The 22,479-nt window shown below is 56.1% G+C and overlaps 1 protein-coding gene across 3 annotated transcripts in view; it reads left to right on the forward strand.

The window, feature by feature from the left end:
- The first annotated feature begins 461 nt into the window (after positions 1-461).
- The window catches only part of ATL1 (atlastin GTPase 1), a 44,195-nt gene continuing 22,177 nt past the window's right edge, over positions 462-22,479 (forward strand). For 2 of the 3 annotated variants that reach the window (XM_019550945.1, XM_019550946.1), the window contains exons 1-5: positions 463-569; positions 17,720-17,967; positions 19,172-19,306; positions 20,037-20,141; positions 21,187-21,237. In XM_019550945.1, the coding sequence (XP_019406490.1) occupies positions 536-569; positions 17,720-17,967; positions 19,172-19,306; positions 20,037-20,141; positions 21,187-21,237 (573 nt within the window). In that variant the 5' untranslated portion in view covers positions 463-535. Of the gene's footprint in view, positions 570-17,719; positions 17,968-19,171; positions 19,307-20,036; positions 20,142-21,186; positions 21,238-22,479 lie in introns of all 3 variants that reach the window. The other variant, XM_019550944.1, reaches the window with a different exon arrangement.

A 22,479-nucleotide genomic window follows, 5' to 3' on the forward strand; every position in this document is an offset into this window, starting at 1 on the left:
GTGTTATAGTTATACCTGATGATGTTGCACCGCATATGTACCTCCCTTTTCAAAAATCCCAGATCTGCCCATGAGCCCTTGCTATAGGAAGCCTGCATGGAGCTGCCCCTCATGCTTTAGCCCGTGGCTCCGTAAGAGGCACCACCTTCTGCCTCCTTTGCCCCAGACTTTCTTGTGCCTGGCAAAACACTGCCCTTTGGGCAGGCCCTGGCCATTTCAGGGCTGCTGAAAGGTTGGCTATTTCTGAGCCTGCTTGTGCCTCCATGGGCATCTCCCTACCTCCTCCCAGGGTGCCTCCTGGCTGGGGCAGCTGGAGGGGGCCAGGCCACCCAGGGGTGATGCCAGTGCCTGCTGGGGGCTGGCAGAAAGGCGGCGCAGGGGCAGCTCCGTGCTTGGCGTGCCTGTCTCCAGGGCTGTCTGCCCTCCTCCAGCCGCATCCTCCCTCCTCCTCCTCCTCCTCCTCCTCCTCCTGCTGCCACTGCTCAGACGCAGAGCTGCAGCCAGGCAGTGCAGCCACCGCCGCCCGCCCGCCGCCATGGCCAGGAACCGCAAGGAGAGGAATAGCTGGGGTAGGAGGCAGCATCCCCCCTGCTCTGTGCACCGCGGGGTGGGCTGGGGGTGCCCGGCTTTGTTCTGCTGCGGGCTGGGCGGGGAGCATCAGCTGCTTGGGCCTGGGTGGAAGGCCAGCCTGGGCTGGCCTGGGGAGGGCAGGGAGGGGGGAGCAAAGCCAGCAGCTCCCTCCATCCCCCCTGCTGCCCCCCCTCTGCAGCAGGGAGGCTGCCCCAGAGGCCGCAGCTTGCGGGAGCTGGCAGGGATGGGGGGCATCTTGGGAAGACCCCTCCCTGCAAGGTGGGGAGAGCAGAGACCCCCCCAGCACCTGCTCTGCGCTCAGAGGGTGCCGGGGGAGGTGGGGGGCTGCGGAGGGGCTGGCGGTGCCTAGGAGGGGATGCTACGGTGCCCGCAAGGGGGTCTCCAGGTATGGGCCTCGGGGGATGCCGTGTAGGTGTAGCTTCAGGGGGCAGTACCAGGGAGCTGTGCCCGTCTGCCAGCTGCTCTGGGTGCTGGGAGACAGCTCCCTGTGGATCAGGGGGTCGGGTTGTGTCTGGCTGCTCTGTGCAACACCCTTTCCAGACAGCCAGGCCTGCATCTGTCCCCGCCGTAGCATCCCCGGCCCCCTCACTGCTCCTGCAGAGCATCCTTTCCAGACAGCCAGGATTGCGTTTGTCCCCACCGTGGCAGCCGCGGCCCCCTCACTACTCCCCAGCACCCCAGAGAAACCACTTCTCTGCTCAGGGGGTGGGGGTGAAGTCTCTGAATCTGACCTTCCTCAACCTGCGATGCCGGAGGCTGCGAAGGGGAGAGGAACAGAGGAAAAACCCCTGCTCAGACCCAGGTCACTCTCCCTCTCAGCCCCTGCATGACACAGGAGACCGGGCAGGATGGACCTAGGTCTGACCCAGGCAACAGCAGTCCTTATGCTTTCTGTGCCAGACGGGCTGGCTCCTCAGGCTCTCCCTGCTCCCTTAACCCCTGAGGCCAGTTGAGAGAGAGCCTGGGAGATCCCCCCCAGCCTGTTGCGGAAGCAGGGGCTCTGAGGCTCATCTCGCCTGGCCTTTTCTGCACCCATCTCCTGTGCTTGTGTTCTCTGGTAGAGTCCTGGCCCCTTTTGCAGCTGCTTCTGGGATGCTTTTCATCCCATGCTTTCCTACAGCCCCTCTCTCACCTGGGACCAGCCTCCCCGGCCTTTGCCGCAGGTGCATGTCCCAGGCCAGTCTCTCCTGCGTTGTAAACTGAGGCAGCCCTGCCCTGTCCGAGGGAATGGCAGGCTCTGGAGAGATGCTCCCCAGCGGCGCGCACCCCTCTGTGTGTGGGGGTTGGCACGGGAGGTGTCGCACCGTGCCGGGGAATGCGACCTGCCCTGCAGCATCGGGGAAGCGGGGGAGCGAGCCGCCAGGGCTGGGCCGCCCTTCTGGCCCAGCCTGGGAGCACGGTGGCTGCCTGGCCGCGGGAGCAGGGATGGGGGAGCAGCACTCTCATCCTGCTGCAGTTCCCTGCTGCCCCCAGGGCACCAGGAAGCGGTGGCAGCCCTTTCCCTGGTGCAGCTAGCATTTCTCCTCTGGGGTGCCTCAGCTGCAGGGGCTGGCGCACCCGGGGCGGAGGAGAAACGGCAGCAACAGTGGCAGCCGCCATCATCCTCAAGCAGGTGTCGGGGATACAGGTAACCTGCACATGCTCTCATTTAGGAGACTGCTTTTTGACCTCCACGGGCAGCTGGGCTCATGGTTGATCCCCCAGTGATTCGCTTTCGGCATGATGTGTTTCTTCAGGGCTGTCAGCGATGCATTCCCATCTTAGCAGAGCTTTTTTTTTTTTCAGAGTGATTACCCATTGTTTAATGCTCCTGAAAGACAGAATGGGTGCAGAGGTAGTCCCTGTACGCTCGTCAGTGCTAATGGAGCGCTGTCTTTGGGAACGGTCCTCCCAGGCTCAGGTGGCGAGCAAGGCTGTGCCGGTCGGAGCACCCAAATGACACCTTAATGAGTAGACGGGAGTGTTGTGTTTCCGACTCCAATGAATCAGCTCAGGATTTGCTGAAGAAACTGGAACAACAACTGGTGTAATGGATGCAAATGGAGGATTTGGTTGGCAGGCAACATTCGTTGCATCAGTTATGTGTTAAATTTTCATGGGAGCATACGAGACGCTTGCTCGGTCTGTCCTCAGGAAGGGCTCCCGGTGGCTTTTCTGACGGAGATTGAGTTAGTAAAATACAAAATCACTCCTCCTCACAAGGAGAGGAGTGCTGCACAAAGGGCCGTGTTTTGTTCCCCCCACGGTGGGGGGGACACACACGGCACGACACATGGCAGGCATGGAGGAAAAGGAACATTTAAATGACTGTACAAATGGGAAAAAAAGAAAATGACAGGATATAATTGAATAAGTAAGGCCTCAGTTCAGCTACTCAGTGCAATACAGCTTAACCGTAAACCCCTTGTAAAAGCCTTTTTAGTGAAATGTGACTTGGCACGTGCTCCTGTGCTTTGCTGCATGACAGCTGAGCTGGGGTCTGGTAAGTTTGCAAGTACCCAGGACCAGCGCGAACCTGAAGCAGTGATTCTCAACCGGCGGGCCTTGAGATCCTTCCAAGGGCGCCGCAGCGCACCGGGGTGAGCACTGTCAGGCGTGCAAGCATGATTCACAAGATAAAGCCGGCGATTCTAAGCAGGAAACCAGAGTATTAAAACCACTCTGTTCTGCGGTGGGCTCTCTGAGCTCTTTGCAGTGGAAGAATTGCTCAAGTATTTTCCCCTAGCAAAAAAAAGAGTAAAAATAAAAAGCTGGCATTTTCCAAAGGGGCGTCTGGAGCCTAAAAAGGTTGAGAACCACTGATCAAAAGGGACCTTTCTTCTAGAAACAGGATCAGCCGCCTTTTGCTGCATTCCAACAACCGATCAAAACCAAAGCCTCTGTGGCTGCTATATCCTTATCCTATGATTTCCCATACGCTTAGTCATGCTTGCTGATATTGCAGGCATAAATCAGGGAATTAATTGCCGGTGCTGTTTATTAGCCAGAGGCCCCCTAGAATATAAATGCACATTTATACAACAGAAACTGTGACCTCCCTCCATGATGTGCTTTTGCTCTAAAAGAGGCTGCAAATATTGTGTAGTGACATCAGTCTTTGTAATGACTCTTCCAGGGCTTGTTTCTTTAACCCAGCTGGCAACGCAGCAGACTAGAGCTCTTTACATGCAGGCTTGTCTGTAAGTGGAGGCAGAAAGCTTCTCGCAGCGTTTAAAAATGTGTGCATGGGTCATAAAGAACATTACATGGTTTGGAAATAGCACAGACTTTGTTCTAGTTACCTCCCATTCATCAGGGCTGACAATTCAACAGCTTGCTGCTGAATATGACCTTGCCACTCCTTTTGTTCCTTTGTTTAAAAAAAAAAAATATCTGTTTTGAAGATCAGAGATCAAATTAGGGGAAAGAAACAATTGTGCGGATCCCAGAACGATTGCCTGCATTTCCCATCCACCTACATCTACCCTAGCAAGCTCTCTACTCTGGGGGGTGTTCATTAAGGCTGAAATTGGCCTCAGGCAGAGGATTGACAGGAGGGGCGCGTCATTTAAACCTCACGCAGCTCATCGTGAGAAGTGGTGGTTAGGCCTTGGGTTGCCATCTGTTGTGGAGCAAATGCCTCCCTTCAGAAGGTGCTGTTAAGAGCACACTTTTTTTTTTCTTTGCTTGCCAACAGCAAGGTTTTGTCTAAACGAGGACTGCTAGACGGAGCCCTAATTGGTCCTGTAAGACTCGGCAAGCTGGAGTGCGGCCGACAGGAGGTCAGCCATCCTCCCTCTGAAATCCTTTTTAATTTTTAACTTGCCTATTTCAGCCGCCTGCCTCCCATTAGGGTCATGCTCGAGCGCTCTGCTCCTCCCAATTCATAATGCACTTGCTAAAAAAAGCACAGACTGGAGCAGGGCACATACGGGTCTGTCTCTCGCCCATCAATGTGGGACAAGGTGTAATCAGGGCGGCCCAGAGAAGAACGACGATTCGGTTTTCCGAACTAGAAAAAGGGATGAGTCATGACTGAGCCTGGCTTTCGGAAAAGGCAGAGTCCCCGCCTGGGGAACAGAAGGGCCTAGCCCAAGTGCCTCGGGGATGGTATTAGGGGGTTTGGAAGCCCACCTTACAGCATTGGCTTAAGAGCCACGAGTTGGGTTGTTTTCTTTTTTCGCATAGTAGGTGTTGAGTCCTCTGTCCCTGCTTTCTGGCTTTCGACTCTAGGGATTTCTGGCAAGAGGACCTTGCTCTTCGGCTCGGGGTCACATCCGTCAGGAAGAAGTTCTTCCCCTAGGGCAAACTGGCAAGGCTTTTTAGGGGTTTGCCTTCCTCTGGGGCATGGTCTTTTGTCTAGGGTCAATATATTAGAGTGGTCAACCTTTTTTGAACTGAAAACATCCCTCCACATCTCTTACGAACTGAGTGGCACCCAATTTCACAACTAACTTTCTATATGATAGTGCTCACTTGCTTTGCAGAGGGGCTGGCATTGGAGGTGGGGGTCCAGGCAGGGACAAGCCTGAACCTGCACTTATCTGCTTATTTCCTCGCATGCTTCAAAGGGGCTGGAGGCCCCTCAAGGCTTCCCGGCTCCCTGGTTGAGAGTCATGGATATATTAACTACTTCCCTGTTTCTGCAGTGGCAGTGCCCTCATCAGCCCTTCTTTTACTTGTTTATGGGGTGATGAAGTAAATGGTTGTTCAGAAAAGCTTGTGCGTCTCTGATTCAGTTTAGTCTAGGGGGCACTCCTATGCTGCCTTCTGTCTCTGGGGTTTTTTGGTGTTTCAGTTTTTGTTCCTTGTAGTTGTAGAGGATGGTTCAGAGCAAGGGTTGTCAGTAGCCTGGGAACGCAGGGGATTGACCTCCGTGGCCCAGACCTATGATCCTGCGTTCTCCAACAGCATATGTCGAGTCCTTTCTTTTTGCCTTCTGCTTCCAACCCGGTAGGGACATCAGAGCAAGTTTACAGGCATTTCCTTGCAACCATGAAGGTCAAAAATCCTACTTGTATAGGGAAAACTGAGAGAGTGTCATAATCCCTCTTTGTTTCAGGCAGCTGGGACCTTAAGCAAAAACATCAACTATTGCAAGACTCTCGATAAAATTGCAAGAGTTGTCAGTGCTGCCAGCTGGACACCCAGAAAATAAATCATCAGACAATCCCAGTCCTTAAATTGTGTCACTGTTAATACTGTGCAACTCAGCCCGATAGTCTTAAGATGGTAACACTTGGCCAAGGGTTTCACCAGGCAGTCCTAGCAGTTTGGGCAGTTTGATGACATTAGGGCTAATTAATGCCCTAATGTCATACTAGTTGGGCAGGGAATGGATTCAGGTGGATGTAGACAGGTTGGAAAAGTGGGCAGAGCAGAATAGCATGCAGGTCAACAAAGATAAGTGCAAGGTGCTGCACCTAGGGAGAAGGAATCACCAGCATGCTTACAGCCTGGGGGATGACTTCCTAAGCAGCACGGCAGCAGAAAGGGATCTCGGAGACCTAGTCGACTCCAAGATGAACACGAGTCGTCAACGTGACGAAGTGATCAGTAAAGCCAACCGCACTCTGTCATGCATTAGCAGGTGCATCACAAATAGGTCTAGGGAGGCGATGCTTCCCTGCTCTTGGTGAAGCCGCAGCTGGAGTACTACGTCCAGTTTTGGACGCCGTATTTCAAGGGGGATGCGGGCAACCTTGAGAGGGTCCAGAGGAGGTTCTACTTGGATGGTTCGGGGCCTGCAGGAAAGCTCCTACGAGGAGAGATTGAGGGACCTGGATCTCTTCAGCCTCTTCAGGAGAAGGCTGAGTGGGGATCTAGTGGCTGTCCACAAATTCATCGGGGTCGGGACAGCAGGGTATAGGAGATGCTCTGTTTACCAGGGCACCCCTTGGAGTTACTGCAGTGGCCACAAACTGACAGAGAGCAGATTTAGGTTGGACATCAGGAAGAATTTCCTTATGGTAAGGGTTACCCAAATCTGGAACAGGCTCCCAAGGGTGGTGGTGCTCTCCCCTACCTTGGGGGTCTTCAAGAGGAGACTGGACATGCACCTGGCTGGGGTCATCTGACCCCAGTGCTCTTTCCTGCCCAGGGCAGGGGGTCGGACTCGATGATTTGCTATGGTCCTTTCCAACCCAAACATCTATGAAATCTATTAACTCTATGCCCTGCTGCATTTGAAGGGGAAGAAGGGAAGATCTGCTGGACCTGCTTTGTGGATAGTGGGAGCTGGAATGGCTGTTTCATCAGCATCCTGCCCTGCCTCCTAGCAGCGCTCCATTAGCTGCGTGATCCGTAGGGCCTGGACGAGGGAGAGTGGAGCATGGAATAAATTACGCCTTGTTACACCAGCCCTGGCTAAGCCCACCGGTGTCAGGAGCATCATGAGCCAGACAGAGCCCTACCACAGATGCGAGGCAAACCAGGCATATCCCTGGGAGGAAGCAAGGCTAAAAAACGTGCTGGCTGTTCATTGGCTTACTTTCAAGAAGGCGGCAGGGTAGATTTGCACCTTATAGACTAATGAAATCAAGCTGCAAAACTGCAAAGCAGCAGGAAACTTGCTCAGGTACACTCAGATGTCTCCTCTCACCTTCAAGAAATGCTGACCCCGAGCCTCAGCAGGTGAAAATGGTGAGGTTAATGGAGCTATTAGCGTGACACTGGCAGCTACGGCCCCTTCCTGCTGCAGGCACCTGCTCTGCTGCCCTTTCTATGGGCATGGCTGAGCCTTGCTCCCATGGAAACGCCAGGGGAGCTTTTCACGCCACTCCTGGGCTTATTCCTAGTGGAGGACACTCAGTGACAAAATGACTTGAAGTTGCAGCCAACTCAGTTTAAGTTGGATATCAGGAAAAACTCATCGCGGTGAGAACAGCAAGGCCTAGGGGAGCTGTGGACTCTCCATCCCTGGAGGTGTTCAAGAAGAGGTTGGACAGCCAGTGGTGTGGATGATTGAGACATAACTATGCCCGTGCTTTGCTATGGGTGTTCTGCAGGCTTCTGGGCTTTGCTGGTTGCTCCATGCGTCAGGCCGTGTTTAAGCCTCCTTCCGATGCATTGGGTACTGGCTGCAGCCCAGGCTGGGGATTTTGACTGGGCTGTGCCGATGCTCCTGCTGGGTCGAAAGCCGGAGGCTTCTGGCTAGAGGGTCTTGCCCTTCTACTTGAGTTGTGGCCAATGCCATAGTTGGGGTCAGGAAGGACTTTTCACCCACAGTCAGATTGGCACTGACTGGGCAGAGGGCTGTGGGGTCTTCTTCTGTAGCCGTGGGCATGGCCTCTACCCAGGATCTCTTGAGCATCTATTAACAATTTCTGATAGAAGCAGGATGCTGGCTGCTGTGGTCCCCCTTGCGTTACCCGTTGCAGGTTAAGGAGTTATGGCTTGTGTTGTGTTGGGTTGACGGTAGTTTTATGAAGTGGTTAGGATGGGATGGGATAGGGCTGATCCTGCCTCAGGCAGGGGCTGGACTAAATGTGACCTCTGGAGGGTCCTTCCAGCCCCACTTCCCAATGATCTCTATCCCCCAATGGTTTTTGCTAGAAATCCTGCCTCTGCCTATCCTTTCTCAATTCAGTAAGCAACAGAGAAAAGAAAAGGAGAAGACAGGACAGTGACACATAGGTCTATGACCACATAGTACACTCATTTTCAGTTCCTGGTAATTGAGATCTTAACTTCTATCAAGCAGCTAAACACAAGTTTTCTCAGAGAGAAACGATTCCAGAAGAGGCACAATGCCATCACGCAGTCAGGCCCTTTCCCAATACAAAGTTTCATTGCCTCAAGAAGACCAAAATGGCTTTCCATGCCTTCTAGATTTGGCCGGCCAGGTTCCTTGGGTAGATGTGATCTCTTTTATTAGACCTGCTGAGTGGTTGGAAAGAAGTTCTTTGCAAGCTTTCAGGTGCCATCACCCTTCTATTATTCGATTATTTAATTGCTTTCTGCACTCTGTAGTTCTTAATCTTCCTAGACTCAAGGTCCCGCTCGGTAAACTGGAGGCCAGGTGCTGACTCCCACTTGCTTTCTTGACTCCAGAAAAAGACTAGCCCAATTCTTCTATTACAAAGAACTCCCCACGCCCCCGGCACTATGGATCCCCATTTGAAATCTCTGGGTTGATCTTGTGAATTGCAATTTCACACTTAACAGTGCTAATGTTGTGTGGCATCACACTTGAAAGGATCTTGGGGCACGCCAGGGTACCATGGCACGCTGGTCGAGGGTCACGGCTCTGGTGACTGCTGCAACAACCAGGGAGGTGAAAACAGAAACATCTCAAAACAATGAATCCCAGAAATGACAAGCCCATGGTGGTTCACAGAGGGTGAGCCTGGGAGATGCGGTCTGAAGGAGGCAGGCTTTCCTGGAGATGGGGCTGCAAGGAGTTTGCTTTAAGCGGACATGTGGTTGTACATCCCGCCGGCTTTCGCTCGAGCCATAGGCCCCTCGCTGCCATGCATTGATCTCGCGGCCTCTCCTGCATCCAGTGCTGTTGTGTGGGGCTGTGCAGGGCCTTTCATGTCAGTGGGTGAGAATAAAATCATCCCCGCTTCCCTTGCCCTGCAATCATCATTACTGAACCTTATTCTGAAAGTGGATCAGTGAACGGACATGACCCCTCATAACCACTGACAATCCCAAGTCATAAACTGGGCGTAATAGCTGAGAAGTAACCTGGCAGGTGCCTGTTAACTTGGATAAAACTCCCTTACCAGGTCTTCATAGTGCATAGCTTAGAGCTTTCCTCCCCCCCGGCTCCTGCAGCTTAACCCTTTACAAGTGTCACGATAGCATACCTCTTCCACCCCGCTGTGAGCTAAGCTGACGGCTGTGAAAATTTCTGCAGACTATTTGCCAAAGCTGCTGTTTCGGGTCTTCTCGGGTTTCTGTTTGCTTTGAATAAGCCATGTGCCCAGTCCCATAGCATCCAAGTCAAACAACAGGAAGGTGTGGGTGGGGATGCTGCTGCTTCAGGCAGGGGGGGGACTAGGCGCGACCTCGGGCGGTCCCTTCCAGCCCCACTGCCCTCGGACTCTAATGCCAGTTAGTGACGACTGCTGAGACCAAACAAGTTCCTAGGTGGCATGGCAGGTTTTGGCATCCAAGCAAGGTACAGCAAAGCAGATGCATACAATGGCCAGCACGGGTTGACATCCCAGTGATATCAGCTGCCTTTCTTTCAGGAAGATCCCAGACCCCTTGGACTGTCACCACACCCAGTCATTGCATCTGCCAAGGCTGGAGGAGGAAAATCTGCTGATTTGGCTATAAGCTCATCTGGGTCATTGTGCTGCCAGGATAGAGAAGGGCTGTATCTGACTGCTGATGCGTGAAGTGCAGCCAGCATCTGCTACCAGCTGCAGGAGATGCCAAATCAGCAGGGGCCTGGCCCAGCCTTCAAGCAAGAGCACGGCGCCATTGCAGCACTGCTGTACAGTGCAGGGGGCATCAGGGCACACTGCAGGCCTGGCTGCTCAGGGGAGGAAGGAAAATAAAACCATGCAGGAGAAGGGTTTATCAGCTGCAAGATGCATACCCATACTGTATAAATCCCTTTAACAACCCTGCTTCCAAACTGCTTGAAACTCCTGGGGTGGAGAGAGATGTAGGAGGGATAACACTGCAGCCCCGCTGGGCAGCTTGAGTTACAACTGTAGGATCCTAGAGCAGTGGGGCTGCAAGGGGCCTCCAGAGGTCATCTAATCCAAACCCCTGCCCAAGGCAGGGCCATCCCGATCCAAACCATCAACTAAACTCCTTGCAAAATTACTGTCAGTCCTGACACAGCACAAGACATCACCTGCCATAGGGACAGCGGCGACCTGTGGCAGCCAACATCCTGCTTCTATAAAAGGTGCTCAAGAGATCCCACGTAGGGGCTGTGCCCCCCGAGACAGACAAAACCTCGCACCAATGTGACACGGAGGTAAAATTCCTTTCTGACCCTGGGCAGAGGGGCAAGACCCTCTACGGGACCCCCCAGCTTTAAGCCCCAGCAGGAGCATTGGCACAGCGCAGTCCCCATCCCCAGCCTGGGCTGCAGCCAGCACCCAATGCCTCCGATGAAGGCTTAAACCCGCCCCGACACATGTACCCGAAAGGGGCGGTAGTTAGGCATTACCGTCATGCTTCCCTTCAGCTAGGAGGCCAGAGCTGGCGCCTGACGTGTGAGGAGGTTTCTATGAAGTCAAAAATATTTCCAGGACGGGACCTGCATGCCTCATCGCAGGTCCTGCGCAGGTTGGATGGGCTCTGCCTGCCCTCTGTCCCGGGTTTGTTCCCCTCCTTCCCGACTCCAGCAGGAACGTGCTCAGTTGGACAGTGCACCTCCCAGGGTCCCACGCGACCCTGCGCCCCAGGTCCTGCCGCAGGATGCCCTTGACCAAGCTATGGCTCTGGGGCTGTGCGCCCTGGCTAGCGCAGGCTGTGGACAGCAGTGCAAATATCAACAGCCCCTCCATGGGAGAAATGGACCTGGGCCCCTTCCTCGTCCCTTTTGGAGCACGGTCTCCCCCTGGAGAGAAGAAAAGGACAAGTACTCCAATACCTACCACCAGCACAGAGCCGCAGTCAGGAATGGGGCTCAGCGCATTGAACGCCCAGGGCCCAGGCAGGGCAGGCAAACAAGCAGTCCTGCTCTCAGGGCTGTGAGCGTATCTGCATGGGGCAGTGCGGGGGAGAAAGGAGGTCTTCACGTGACACCAGCAGAAAGCCGCCAAGGAGCTGGAGTGGAGAGCATCTCAGCAAGAGCTTCACCTGTGCCAGCTGGGGTGGAGAGACAGCAATGAAACAGGGCAGTCCTCAGGGGTCCGAGCTGGAATCAAAGGCCAAACTGAAGACAAGGAGACAAGGAACAAGGCCAGGCGGCTTAGGGCATGCAGGAGAGCCCAGCTTTGCTCGCAGATAGTCGAGGCACCTCGCACCCTGCCCATCACCCTCCAACAATGAGCGGGGCTGTCCCAGCCGGGCTCCCCAGCATCAGGGATGCAGCTGTGGCCTTTCCTCTGCTGGGCGAGACAGCCTTAACCCTCGCCCTGCTGACATTTGAGCAACTCAGCATGCTCCTTACAACAGGATCTCCCTGCCCCCATCCCATCCTGTCCCAAACTTTTGCTTTGTCTGCCACAAATTGCTGCCCATCCTCCCGGCTGATGGCTCCAAGGCAGGTTCCTGTGCGCAGAAGTCCCGCTAGCTTTCAAATCACCCATGCGCTCGGAAGGACGCTGCCGTTCCCTGCGCCCCCCAGGACGTGGAAGATGACAGCCAAGGCCGAGCTTGCTCTGAGCGAGTGCGGCGAGAGCCGAGCGAGTAGGACCCCGGTGGCAGCGGCTGTCATGTGCTGCTGAAGCAAGCAGCGGACCCGCTTCCAGGGAGTCCCTGGACACGTGTAAAAGCTTGAACTGCCCTGGCGTGCGACGCACACCCCAGGGTGCTTCACGGGCCCGCTTGGGGCGAGAGCTGAGTTTTCCCCCTAAGCCCCGCTCAGTGCTTGGTCCCCCGGATGGCTGTTGTGGGGGGCAGATGTGCACTGGAGGCAGCCTGAAACTTTTCAGAGAGGATGCCAGGCAGCCATCGGCGCTGCCCTTGGCTGGGCTTCACCGAGGCACCGGCGGGGGGGACCCTACTCAGTGTAGCTGCTGGGGTGTCGTTTCAGAGGGCAAAGTGTTCACTGTACAGCTCTATTTCTGGGTTTTGATTTGCGGGTTTTTTGCTAGCTCCTGGCTGTCCTTGCAGCAAAGTGCCGTGGTTCAGAGGGTGTCAGGATAGACCCTAGGCATCAGCTGGGTTTCATTAATTGGTTTAGCTAATTAGGGATCAACAGCCCTCTCCTGCAAACTGGCATTTGCAGGACCCGTCAAGGTAATCCTGTTGTTTCCAAGGGCTCATTAAGGTTGGGCATAAATGAGCAAACCGGCTTTCTCGGGGCCTGAATGTGGAGGGGCTTTTTCTCATACGTGAGATCAACTCCCAGGGTTTCACCTGGGGTCGAGAGCCCCAGGTTCAGCCTTGACACTGAAGGGAGGGTGGTTGAGCTAGGAGCATGGGCACGCGGGGCCTCCTGCAGCCTGGAGGCCAGCCCCACTGCCCTGAGCACAACAGACACCCCCTCTTGTGAATGGGCCCAGCTCCACCTAAAAGCGAAGTAGGTTATTGCTCCCCCAGCTCTTCCAGACCCTCCTGCTCTGATGGCTATAACCCTTCTCCTTTATGCTTGCATATCACCTTGCTGCAGAAACTGAAGCTGACTTTTTTCTGCGCGTTAAAGCTCTGCTAAGACCCCCGTGGTGTGATCTGATCCCTCGGAGCTGCAAGCACATGCCAAAGGCACGTCGGCTCGGCTGCTGGCAGGCGGCTTGCCCTCTTTACTCTTCTGCAGAAGCCCCGTCCCGCTGCGTGCGCTGCTGGGCACCAGCACTTCGGAGGAACGTGGAACATGCTTCATTTTTTAGCTTATTTTATCTTCTATCATCTAGCACAAAATTCCTAAAAACAATTGACTATTCGTCCTATTCCCTCCTTGGATGGCCAGTGCATGCAGCAGCCAGTCCCAACCATTTCAAGGGGCTGGTTAGGTGAACCCTTTCTGCCGCTTGGCTCTCAGAGGACATAAATAGGACTGCGCAGATGTTGCTTTCTGCCGTGTTCCCCTTCTATATCACCATATAGAGGAAGGGGACCCACCCTTCCTCGAAGGCTTTCAGTTAAGTGAGAAGAATTCAGCTGTTATAAAAAAAAAAAAGGGGAGATAAAATCCTGGCAATCGATGAATGAACAGCTTGACAATTGACATCACTGCAGAGGGGAGCTGACGTGGCGCTGAAAGCGCGGCGTTTAGCCTGAATGCGAGTCAAAACAGAAGTATGCTTGGGGAAGCTCCGAGTTTCCTTCCTTTTCATCTTGGAAAGCCGGTCGTGTGCGCCTGCCAGCAAGGAGCTCCTTGAAAGGGGAGATGTGAGCTGTGGCAAAGAGACCGGTTAGGGTCATCTGATTTCCAGCTTATAGAAAGAGCATCTGACTCACTGCAAATAAGCATCATCTAGTGAACCCATGCATGGGCAGCAAATAAGGAAGTCCGCGGGCCATTTATATAGGGAGGTTTGCCTGTCCTGGGATGGGAGCAGAGATGTGTGGCTGAGATCTGCTCAGAGGTGTGTTCGGGTTAATGCCCTGTGTGGTTTGATAGCTGTAAATGTGACGGGGCAGCGCCGAGCCCCTGGGTTTGGAGGAGCAGTCGCGTTGCAGGGCCCGGACTTACTGCACGGTGATGGTCCTATCTACATGCTCTCATCCTGCAGTGGGTGAGCACCGAGCCGGGCCGCCTCAGCCCTGCTTCGTTCAGGGGGCAGCAGCACCCAGTGGCTTTCACTTGCCGCGGGGTAAGGGCAGGCAGAGGGACAGGCGCTCGCTGCGCAAGAAGTCTCTGTCCCTTCTAGCTCGGTGCAGGGCGACTGCTTGTCCAGCCCTCTGGCTGCCAGGTTCATAGTCTGGCCTGGCTGCTGGCAGGTATGGGTTAACGAGGGATGAGAAAAGGTCGTTATGTTGTGGGGGAAAGGGACCTAGCAGGGACATAGCTCTGCTGCTCAGACGAAATGGTGTCACTGCAGCAGGGAAAGCCCTGCCGCTCAGCCATGTCTCCCTTGCCGTCACAAGGCTCCACCGTCCCCTGCTATGGGCAAAGCTTTGCCCCTGGCCCTGCAATGTCCAAAGAGACTTGCCCAAGAGCTTGCACTTCTGGATGTTTAGTTTTAATCCATCTAGTCTTTGTCGGGAGGGATCAGGATGCTCCAGCCATGGGCTAGCAGGTCCCTCTCGTGCAGGTGTGCAGGGGGGGTCCCCAGAGGAAAGCTCCTGACCTCTGCCCGAGCATTGCCTTAAAGGCAAAACCTGCTGCTCGGGGGCTTTGAGAGCCCCCTTGGACTCGGACCGCCTGGGTTTCACCCTGAGCCTTGGCGAGAGCAGTAAGGGAAGATGCCCGGTGGGGTTTTTCTGGATCGGAGCTGCTGCTGGACTTGCCCGTAGACACTGTGAGAGTCCTTCCTCCAGCCTCTGCGGAAGCTCCTGGAGAGCAGGAACAAAAAGACCGGTTGCACGTTGGTGCTGTGAAACCCGGGGGAATATGCTGAGATTACTTAGTGGGGTTTTCCATTAGGGAGAAAAGAAAGCTCGGCTGGGTTTTCTATTGCCGCCCGCATCTCCAGCGGCTGGGCTGGAGGGAGGATGGACTCAGCCACGCAGGCTCCAGCAGCAGAACTGACCGTCTCCCTGCACCCCTCCCTGCCCTGGCAGCCCGATGGAGAGATGAGCCAGCTGACCCTAATGCCCTTCCTCGCCGACCACCGCGGGTGCCACAGCGCATCAGGCCAGGCCTGCTACTTGCAAGGCCTTTAGGGCATGCGTTGGCTTCAGCCGCGGCTCCCTCCCTGAGTCTCCCACACCCGTAGAATAGGTCAAGGCCCAGGAGACCGGCTCAGAAGGATGATTCGATGCCTAGGCCAGTGTTTCCCCAATGTCTCCTCAGCATGACCCCATTTATAGCTCCATTTCCTCAGCCTGGCCCCTCACTCCCAACCCACAGCCCTCCAACTCCTGCGATCCTATCCGCTGATGTTGTGACTCCATTTGGTGACCCACAGTTTGGGAACCGCTGGCCTACCCCACTTCTTCCCTCACCACGAGGGCCTCGATCTGCTTGCAGGTTGCTGGGGGAGCTGCTCTCCACTGCTGCCTGGGGCTGTGTTCCTGCATGCGTGCAGTGCATGGGTGCACCCCCTGCGTCCCGCTCCCTGCAGCTCCTTACAGGCTGAAACACTGCCAGCCTGCAAGTGGAAACCCGTGTTTTCCTTATTTTTCCATGGTGAATAAAAAACCTGGATCCCTGCACAATACTGGGAGTCCAGGACAAATGCTGCCCTGGAGTCACACAGCCCAGACTGGGACTTGATGTTCCCATTTTGGGATTGTCCCACCTAAGTAGGGACAGGTGGTCACCATGTACTCGGTGCCCATGCCCAACTAACTCATCCCAGCCAAGTTTTTGTCTAGCTGGGTCTTAAAAACCTCCAAGGATGGGGACTCCACCACCTCTCTGGGTAACCTGTTCCAGTGCTTGATTATCCTCCTTGTGAGAAAGTTTTTCCTGATATCTAAACTTCCTTTGCTGCAACTTGTGACCATTGCTCCTTGCTCTGCCACCTACCACCACTGAGAACAGCCACTTTGCACCATGGGCTGGAGACTCGGGGTCTTTGGCTTTGTTGTGGTTGTTAGCACACGCCAAGCAACCAGGAAAAGCCTTCGCTGCCTTTCCATCTGGGATGAAGATAGCGCAACACGCACAGCTAAGCCTGCTGCAGTCGCCTCCTGCATCCAGCTGATGCTAGACTGAGGTCCAGAGGCATGGGGAGAGGCACCTGTTTCTAGAAAATATGACCACAAGCAACAAAATACAATAAAAACCCAACAAAGCACCTTTCAAGCCTTCTTTAGAGGGTGCACACGTGTCACAACTGAAGCCTTCCCAAATGTCACCAATTGGGAACCGGTTCATAATAGTGTGTACGGTGCTGGGGCCTTAACACCAAGTGGTGACAGCAAGCACCCAGACTAGTATGACTCCCAGAGGGCTAGTAGGTATGGGGGGAGTGCTTCACCCATACTGCGGGTGTCCCAGGAGGAGGGTGACCTGCAGCTGGGGACATTGCCACTTTTCTTCTTCCTCTGCTTTCCTAAACAGGAGTTTGATGACCAAAGTTTGCCACGTGCTTGCCTCCCTACTGGGGAGGGGTAGTGCTTGGACCCACTCTTTTTGGTTCCAGCAGCTGAGGGGGGTATGACAAGGGGCTGCCATTGGGTAGGGTATGAGGCCAGAGCTGGCTGTTGCAGTGATAGGTTGTGACCCAGCCGTGCAAAGGGGCTCATGGAGAAAACGTGCCAACAAAAGCAGGGAGGAAAAGTGGGCAGTCGAGCTCTGGCCACGTACCAGAGTGGCCAGTGGCAGCAGCCGGAGGTGGTGGTGGTGAGGAGCGATGGAGCGTGGGATGTCTGGAGGACCAACCAGACCTGGGTCACAATGCGTGGTGTCCACACGTGCCACTGAACTGGTTCACAGCGCCCTGCTTTGAAGCAGCACTTCCAGGCGCCCTTCTGAACCATTTCAGGCAGCTTTGAAGCGGCCGAACAGGTTCATATGTCTGTCCTGCGTTGAAACCGTTCTGTTAGGTGCACCCGTGCCCAGAGAGGCAGAAAAGGGCACAACCCATTGGAGATCAGCCCCAAGCCTGTGCAGAAGACGGGCCCTTGCTTGTGAAAGAGAGAAGGGTTACTGAGCCCTTCTTGAAACTGGGCTGCTTGGACCGGTGCTCAAGTTGGGCTGTGGGAGCCGGCCTTTCAGCAATGGCGCTTGGAAGATCCTGGTTCAGGGCAGGGCCTGTGTGATCTCTGCCAAGATCTCCGGGAAGGATGGAGGAGCTCCCTGCCTGCAGGGGCTCCCGTCCTAGCTAAGAGAATTGGCATTGCTAGAGGGGAGCTGAGGGCTGGTAACCACCCTCCCAAATGTCCCTCTGCGCCGAGACGGGGAAAGAAGAGCGCCGGCCACCGCCGCACGGCTTCCAGCTCCCCATGGAGATGTCTTTTGCAGATGGCTCTTCTAATGCATCGTTCCTCGGAGCAGCTGGGGGTGTGCTAGGCCTCCCGAGCTGAACATGAGGTCATTAAAAGCTTTTATCGTCTTAGCTCCATTGTCCTGGAGAATCATGCGGGTTATCCGTGTTTGGCACGCTGCCACCGATTCAGCGTACCCGGAACAGCCTGTGAAGCGCCGGGTCCTTGTGCTCGCGGTGGACAGCTCCTGCAGCACAGCTGCCCCAGCCGGCGCGCCCTCTCTTCGGGTCTGGGGGGGACGGCGGGGACCCTGCAAGGCTGAGTGCTGCTCCTACCTCTGCCGGGCAGATGCAATTTGCTTCTCTCCCCCAGAGCAGTGCCCCAGGGAAGGTGTTATGGCCTGATGCGGGAGGTAAGTATCAGCCAGGGATTATACACAGGGGTAACCCGCACGGCGGAAGAACGAGGCTGTCCTATAGGAAAAGACCGCCCATGTGCACCGACCCCACTCTCGGTTCCTGTCTTCCAACAGGCGGCTTTTCCGAGAAGCCGTACGAGTGGAGCTCCGAGGAGGAGGAGCCCGTGAGGAAAGCCGGGCCGGTCCAGGTCCTCATTGTGAAGGACGATCACTCCTTTGAGCTGGATGAGGCCGCCCTGAACCGCATCCTGCTCTCGGAGGCCGTCAGAGACAAGGAGGTGGTGGCCGTGTCTGTCGCCGGGGCTTTCCGCAAGGGCAAGTCGTTCCTGATGGACTTCATGCTGAGATACATGTACAACAAGGTAGGGCGGCGGGTCTCGGCCCCGAGCGCGGCACGTGCACAATGGCGAGGGGCTCACGCTGGACATGAGCCCGGCGCTGTTGGGGCTCCCTCCTCCGGCACGGGGAAGTCTGGTCCAGTTCTGAATCCAGACCTGCTCCTCGCGGAGGTCCGAGCGGCCCATCGGGCACCAGTCGGGGATGGTCTAGTTGGAGTGATGCCTATGCTCGACTACAAGGATTTCCCATGTTTCTGGGCTTTGCGGGTTGCCCCTTCTCCACCTTTCTGTTACATGTGTCGGGGGGGTTTAAGCCTTAGATGCATTGGGTGCTGGCTGCAGCCCAGGCTGGGGATGAGGGCCGGGCTGTGCCAGTGCTTCTGCTGGGACTAAAGTAGGAGGCTCCTGGTTAGAGGGTCTTGCCCCTCTGCTCAGGGTCAGACAACCCATATCTGGGGTCAAGAAGGACTTTTACCCCCTGGTCAGATTGGCATGGACTGGCGGCCTTCCTCTGCAGCAGGTGCGTGCTGCTCCCGCTGGGATCTCTTGACAACCTTTCACAGGAGCAGGACGTTGGCCACTGTAGTCCCCTCTGCTTTCCCAGGGGCAGGTTTGGGTGCGATGTCTTCCGTTATGCCAGGGTTGGTGATAGTTTTACAAAAGGTTTAGATGATTGTTTTTATGGGATGGTTTTGAGAGGGCTGATCCTGTCTCAGGCAGGGGATTGGACTGGAGGTCCCCTCTGGGTCTACTCCTCTATGACGGTCTGCTGGGATGCCCCCTTCCCCGTGCCGTGCCAGTGCTCCCCAGCGCGCTTGGGGACCGCAGCGCAGTAGCCCGGGGGGCCCTGCTGTGCTTTGCTTCCCGCTGCTCACCCATGCAGCCCAGAGACCGCAGCCAGGTTCCCGTTTCTGAAGCAGGAGGTTGTGCCCTTCTGGAAGTGGGGTTGGGAGGGTGGGGGCGGGGGCGGGTGTGACATCTCTGTCCTCCTAGCCAGAAATACCAGCCCCCCGCAGGACCCGGTCGCACTGAAGTTGGCCCGTAGAGGGGTGCTGTGCCCAGTTGCCTTCTCCATGCCTGCGGCAGCCAGGCCTGGCTCCAGCTCCAGCTCCAGCTCCAGCATGCGCCTGGAGCCAGGGGCCAGCCCGCCGGGCCTGCCATGCAGCCATGCTAGGGGTTGGATGAGTTGGGCAGAGCTCAAGCTACTCTCTTCTGTCCCCATACGCAGGAGTCCGTGGACTGGCTGGGGGATTACAACGAGCCGCTGACGGGTTTCTCCTGGCGCGGGGGCTCTGAGCGCGAGACGACCGGCATTCAGATCTGGAGCGAGCTCTTCCTCGTGGACAAACCAGACGGGACAAAGGTAAGCAGCTTGCCCTACCTCGCGCCTGCTGTTGGTTGCAGGCCCCTTTGATTACCTAAGTGTCTTCGTGGGTGCCCGGCTTTGCCCTGGGTGGGTGAAGGGGCTGCGCATGCTGCAGCTCCGATCTTCCTGATGCCCCCATGACAATGGGTCTAGGAGCCAGCACGTATCCTCCTGGAGGCACCCCCCCCCGCTGCCCTCGAGAAAACCACGGCTGCCGGCTGCATCCAGGGCGTTGCTGCCCGGAGACAGGACTGGCCGTGGAGCGGAGCCTCTTCCTTCCCTGCAAAACCCATCCCAGGCAGCAGCAAGGCCGTTCGTTCTTGCCCGATCTTCAGTGAACACAGCCGCACCACTAAATTATTGATCCCACAATTTCTAATGCTAGCCACATGTTTTTAGGATCAGGAGAGATGTGGTTGTGTTCGTCTTTGAAACCAGTGGGGTTCATGGGAAAACCCACCCAGAGCTAAAGGAGATGGTTTTGAAAACGTCCCTCTCCTGCTTTCAGGCTGTCATTCAGCAGTTTTCCCCCCGTGCCACGACTCGCTGCCTGTAGGAGCCGGTGCACTAGCGGAAATGAATGGGCAGGAGCTTCTTTCTCTGGCCTCTCGTGCTTCATTTATTGCAAGGGGCAAGCAACCATGATTAACGCGTTGCTTTTCCCCCTGCGGATACCCGGTCCTGGAGATTTCTGCTGCCGGCTGATGTGCGATTCTCTGCCCCGCAGGTCGCCGTGCTGCTGATGGATACGCAGGGCACGTTTGACAGCCAGTCCACCCTGAGGGACTCTGCCACGGTGTTCGCCCTTAGCACGATGATTAGCTCCATACAGGTAACATGGAGCTGATGCGCAGCACCGCTTTGGTTGGGGGGGCTGCACAAAACGTTTGGCATGGGCTTCGCTCCACTTCCAGCTGCCTGGAGCAGACCAGGGCTGAAAATCCCATTTGGGGGATTTTTTCCTGCTCGGGATTTGGAGGACGGATGAAGGAAAGGGGAGAAAAGGGAGGGAGGGAGGGGCGCTCTGTAACGTCTCTTCTTCTGCGCTGGAACCTCCTCCGGGTCACAAACACGGCGGTCTCGGGAGCCGCCTTGCCCAGCTCGCTCAGGGAGACCCCAGTCTACTTTGCAATGTGGCTTTCCCAGCAATGAGAGCAGGGACGTGGCTGGCACTGGGCAGTGCCTTTCCCCAAGGGATGCCTGGCTGAGATGTGCCCCAGGACCCGCTGGACTTGACAAGTCTGCCAAGCATTTGGTGCCCTCGTCTCCCAGCAGGGGTTGGAGACACTTTGCCCTGCACGGGGCTGGCAGCAGAGGGATGCATTCATCCCTGGCGTTAAAGAGGAGAGCTGGGGGAAGGTGGCCTGGAGGAAGTAGCTGTATGCCAGCTCTGCTGACTTCGGGCTCCCCTGACAAGAGAAACCCTCCAGCGGGATATATTTATCATGGCCTGGGTGGCCTGCTGGCCTGTAGAGAAAACAGCACTATCCCTGGAGACCCGTGGGAGATGAGAGGGGGTGAGGGAGCCAGGCTAAGTGGGTGTGCTCTGGTACCAAGGTCAGGCCACCTCCCTGCAGGGACCTCAGACCGTGGCCCCGTGCATGGGGGTGGGATGAGGAGGGGTCCTCCCATCGCTCTGTCGCATCCTGGGACAGCAGCTGCCCTCCCGCGGCACTGGCTCCATGGCTGTGGGAGGTTGTAGGGCAATCTTGTGCAGCGCCGTGCGCCACGGCTCCCCAGCCTGGCTTGGCAGACACCGTGGCAATGCCAGTCATTTAACCATCATTACAAAGCAGCCTATAGCCAGGCCGCCAGACCTGCCGCCTGCGGGGACCGGGCCGCTTTCAGCCAGCTGATGCCTCTGTTTTAAAACCCAGGTCTACAACCTGTCGCAGAACGTCCAAGAAGACGACCTTCAGCACCTGCAGGTAACGCCCGCCACCGCCCCGCGGCCGCGTCTGCTGGGGGAGGGCGAGGTGCTTACTGCTTCTCGCTGCTGCTCCTGAAAGGAGGGCTCAGCTGTAGAGCAGCAAAAGGAGCTCGTGGAGGCCCTTGTGCCAGTCTCGGGGTTATTGGTCTTGAATTAATGGATGCAGGGGAGCAGTCTCCCAGGAGCAGCCCCCGCTTTCTGTAAGCACGCCGGCCTGGCGCCCGATTCACCTGGCCGAGGAGCCAGCGGCAGGGCTTCCCAGCCCGGGAGCAGGACCGGGTCTCCATTGTACTGGCAGATGGCAGGGCCCGAGGGAGGCTGAGATTTATGGCCGTCTTGTTTGAGGGTGCGCGTGAAAAGCCTCGGGGTGGGAGGTGGGGGAGTGCGTGCTGTGCATCTGCCTTGGCAAGCTGGGTGGCTCTCTGCACCCTGGATGCCCGGGTGCCAGTCTCTCGCCGGGCGTCCTGTCGCTGATCTGAGAAGGGGCCTGAGGTGCTGGGGTTGCGGCTGGACTTCATATTCGGGGAGGCAGAGGCCTGCGGGATGGTCCTGGAGATGTTTGCAGCTCCCTCTCGGCCAACCGGACACAAAGCCGCGTGGGGAGCTGGGCTGAGACCCGGCGCTCACCACTGCTCCGCGCTGTCCTGCAGCAGCTCGCTGGCTCTGCAGGGATATTGCTAGCAACCTGCCGGGGCTGGAGGGAAGCAGGGAGTCTGTTCGCCGGGTGCTCGGCGTGTAGCAGTTCTCTGTCCCTGGCAGGGTTTTACACAGCTGCCCCTCCCCGCCGTGCCTCCCACCACTGATCTGCCCTGCGACAGGGCAGCCAAAGCCTGCTTTGGAAAAGTCTCCTGGGCAGAGAATGGGAGAAGATTTGCATTTATAGACTAAATCAGAGATGCAGCAGCAGCTTTCATAAGCAGTAGCTTACTTATGCCATAAGGGAGCGGTTCTCAAACTTTTTTGTACCAGGACCCATTTGTAAACACCAATGGCCAGTCCCAACCCAGTGCCCCCCGCCCCCAGACCCCAACCCCCAGTGTGGAGGACTGGGGGGTTATAATAGCTTAGTTCAGGGAATGGGATAAGAATCGACAGCCCGTCTGGACCACACTTAACACAGTCCAGACTGGGGATGATTTCTTGTTCTGCAGTTTCCCACTGAAGTTGGTTTTTAAAGTTTTGTGCCTGGAGGTCATCATGGGGTGCCCAGGGAGGGTATAACATGTTTGGCTTGTGCGTC

The sequence above is a fragment of the Crocodylus porosus genome, unplaced genomic scaffold (genome assembly GCF_001723895.1).
Source record: "Crocodylus porosus isolate Cpor-Errol unplaced genomic scaffold, CroPor_comp1, whole genome shotgun sequence".
NCBI classification, from domain to species: Eukaryota; Metazoa; Chordata; order Crocodylia; family Crocodylidae; genus Crocodylus; species Crocodylus porosus.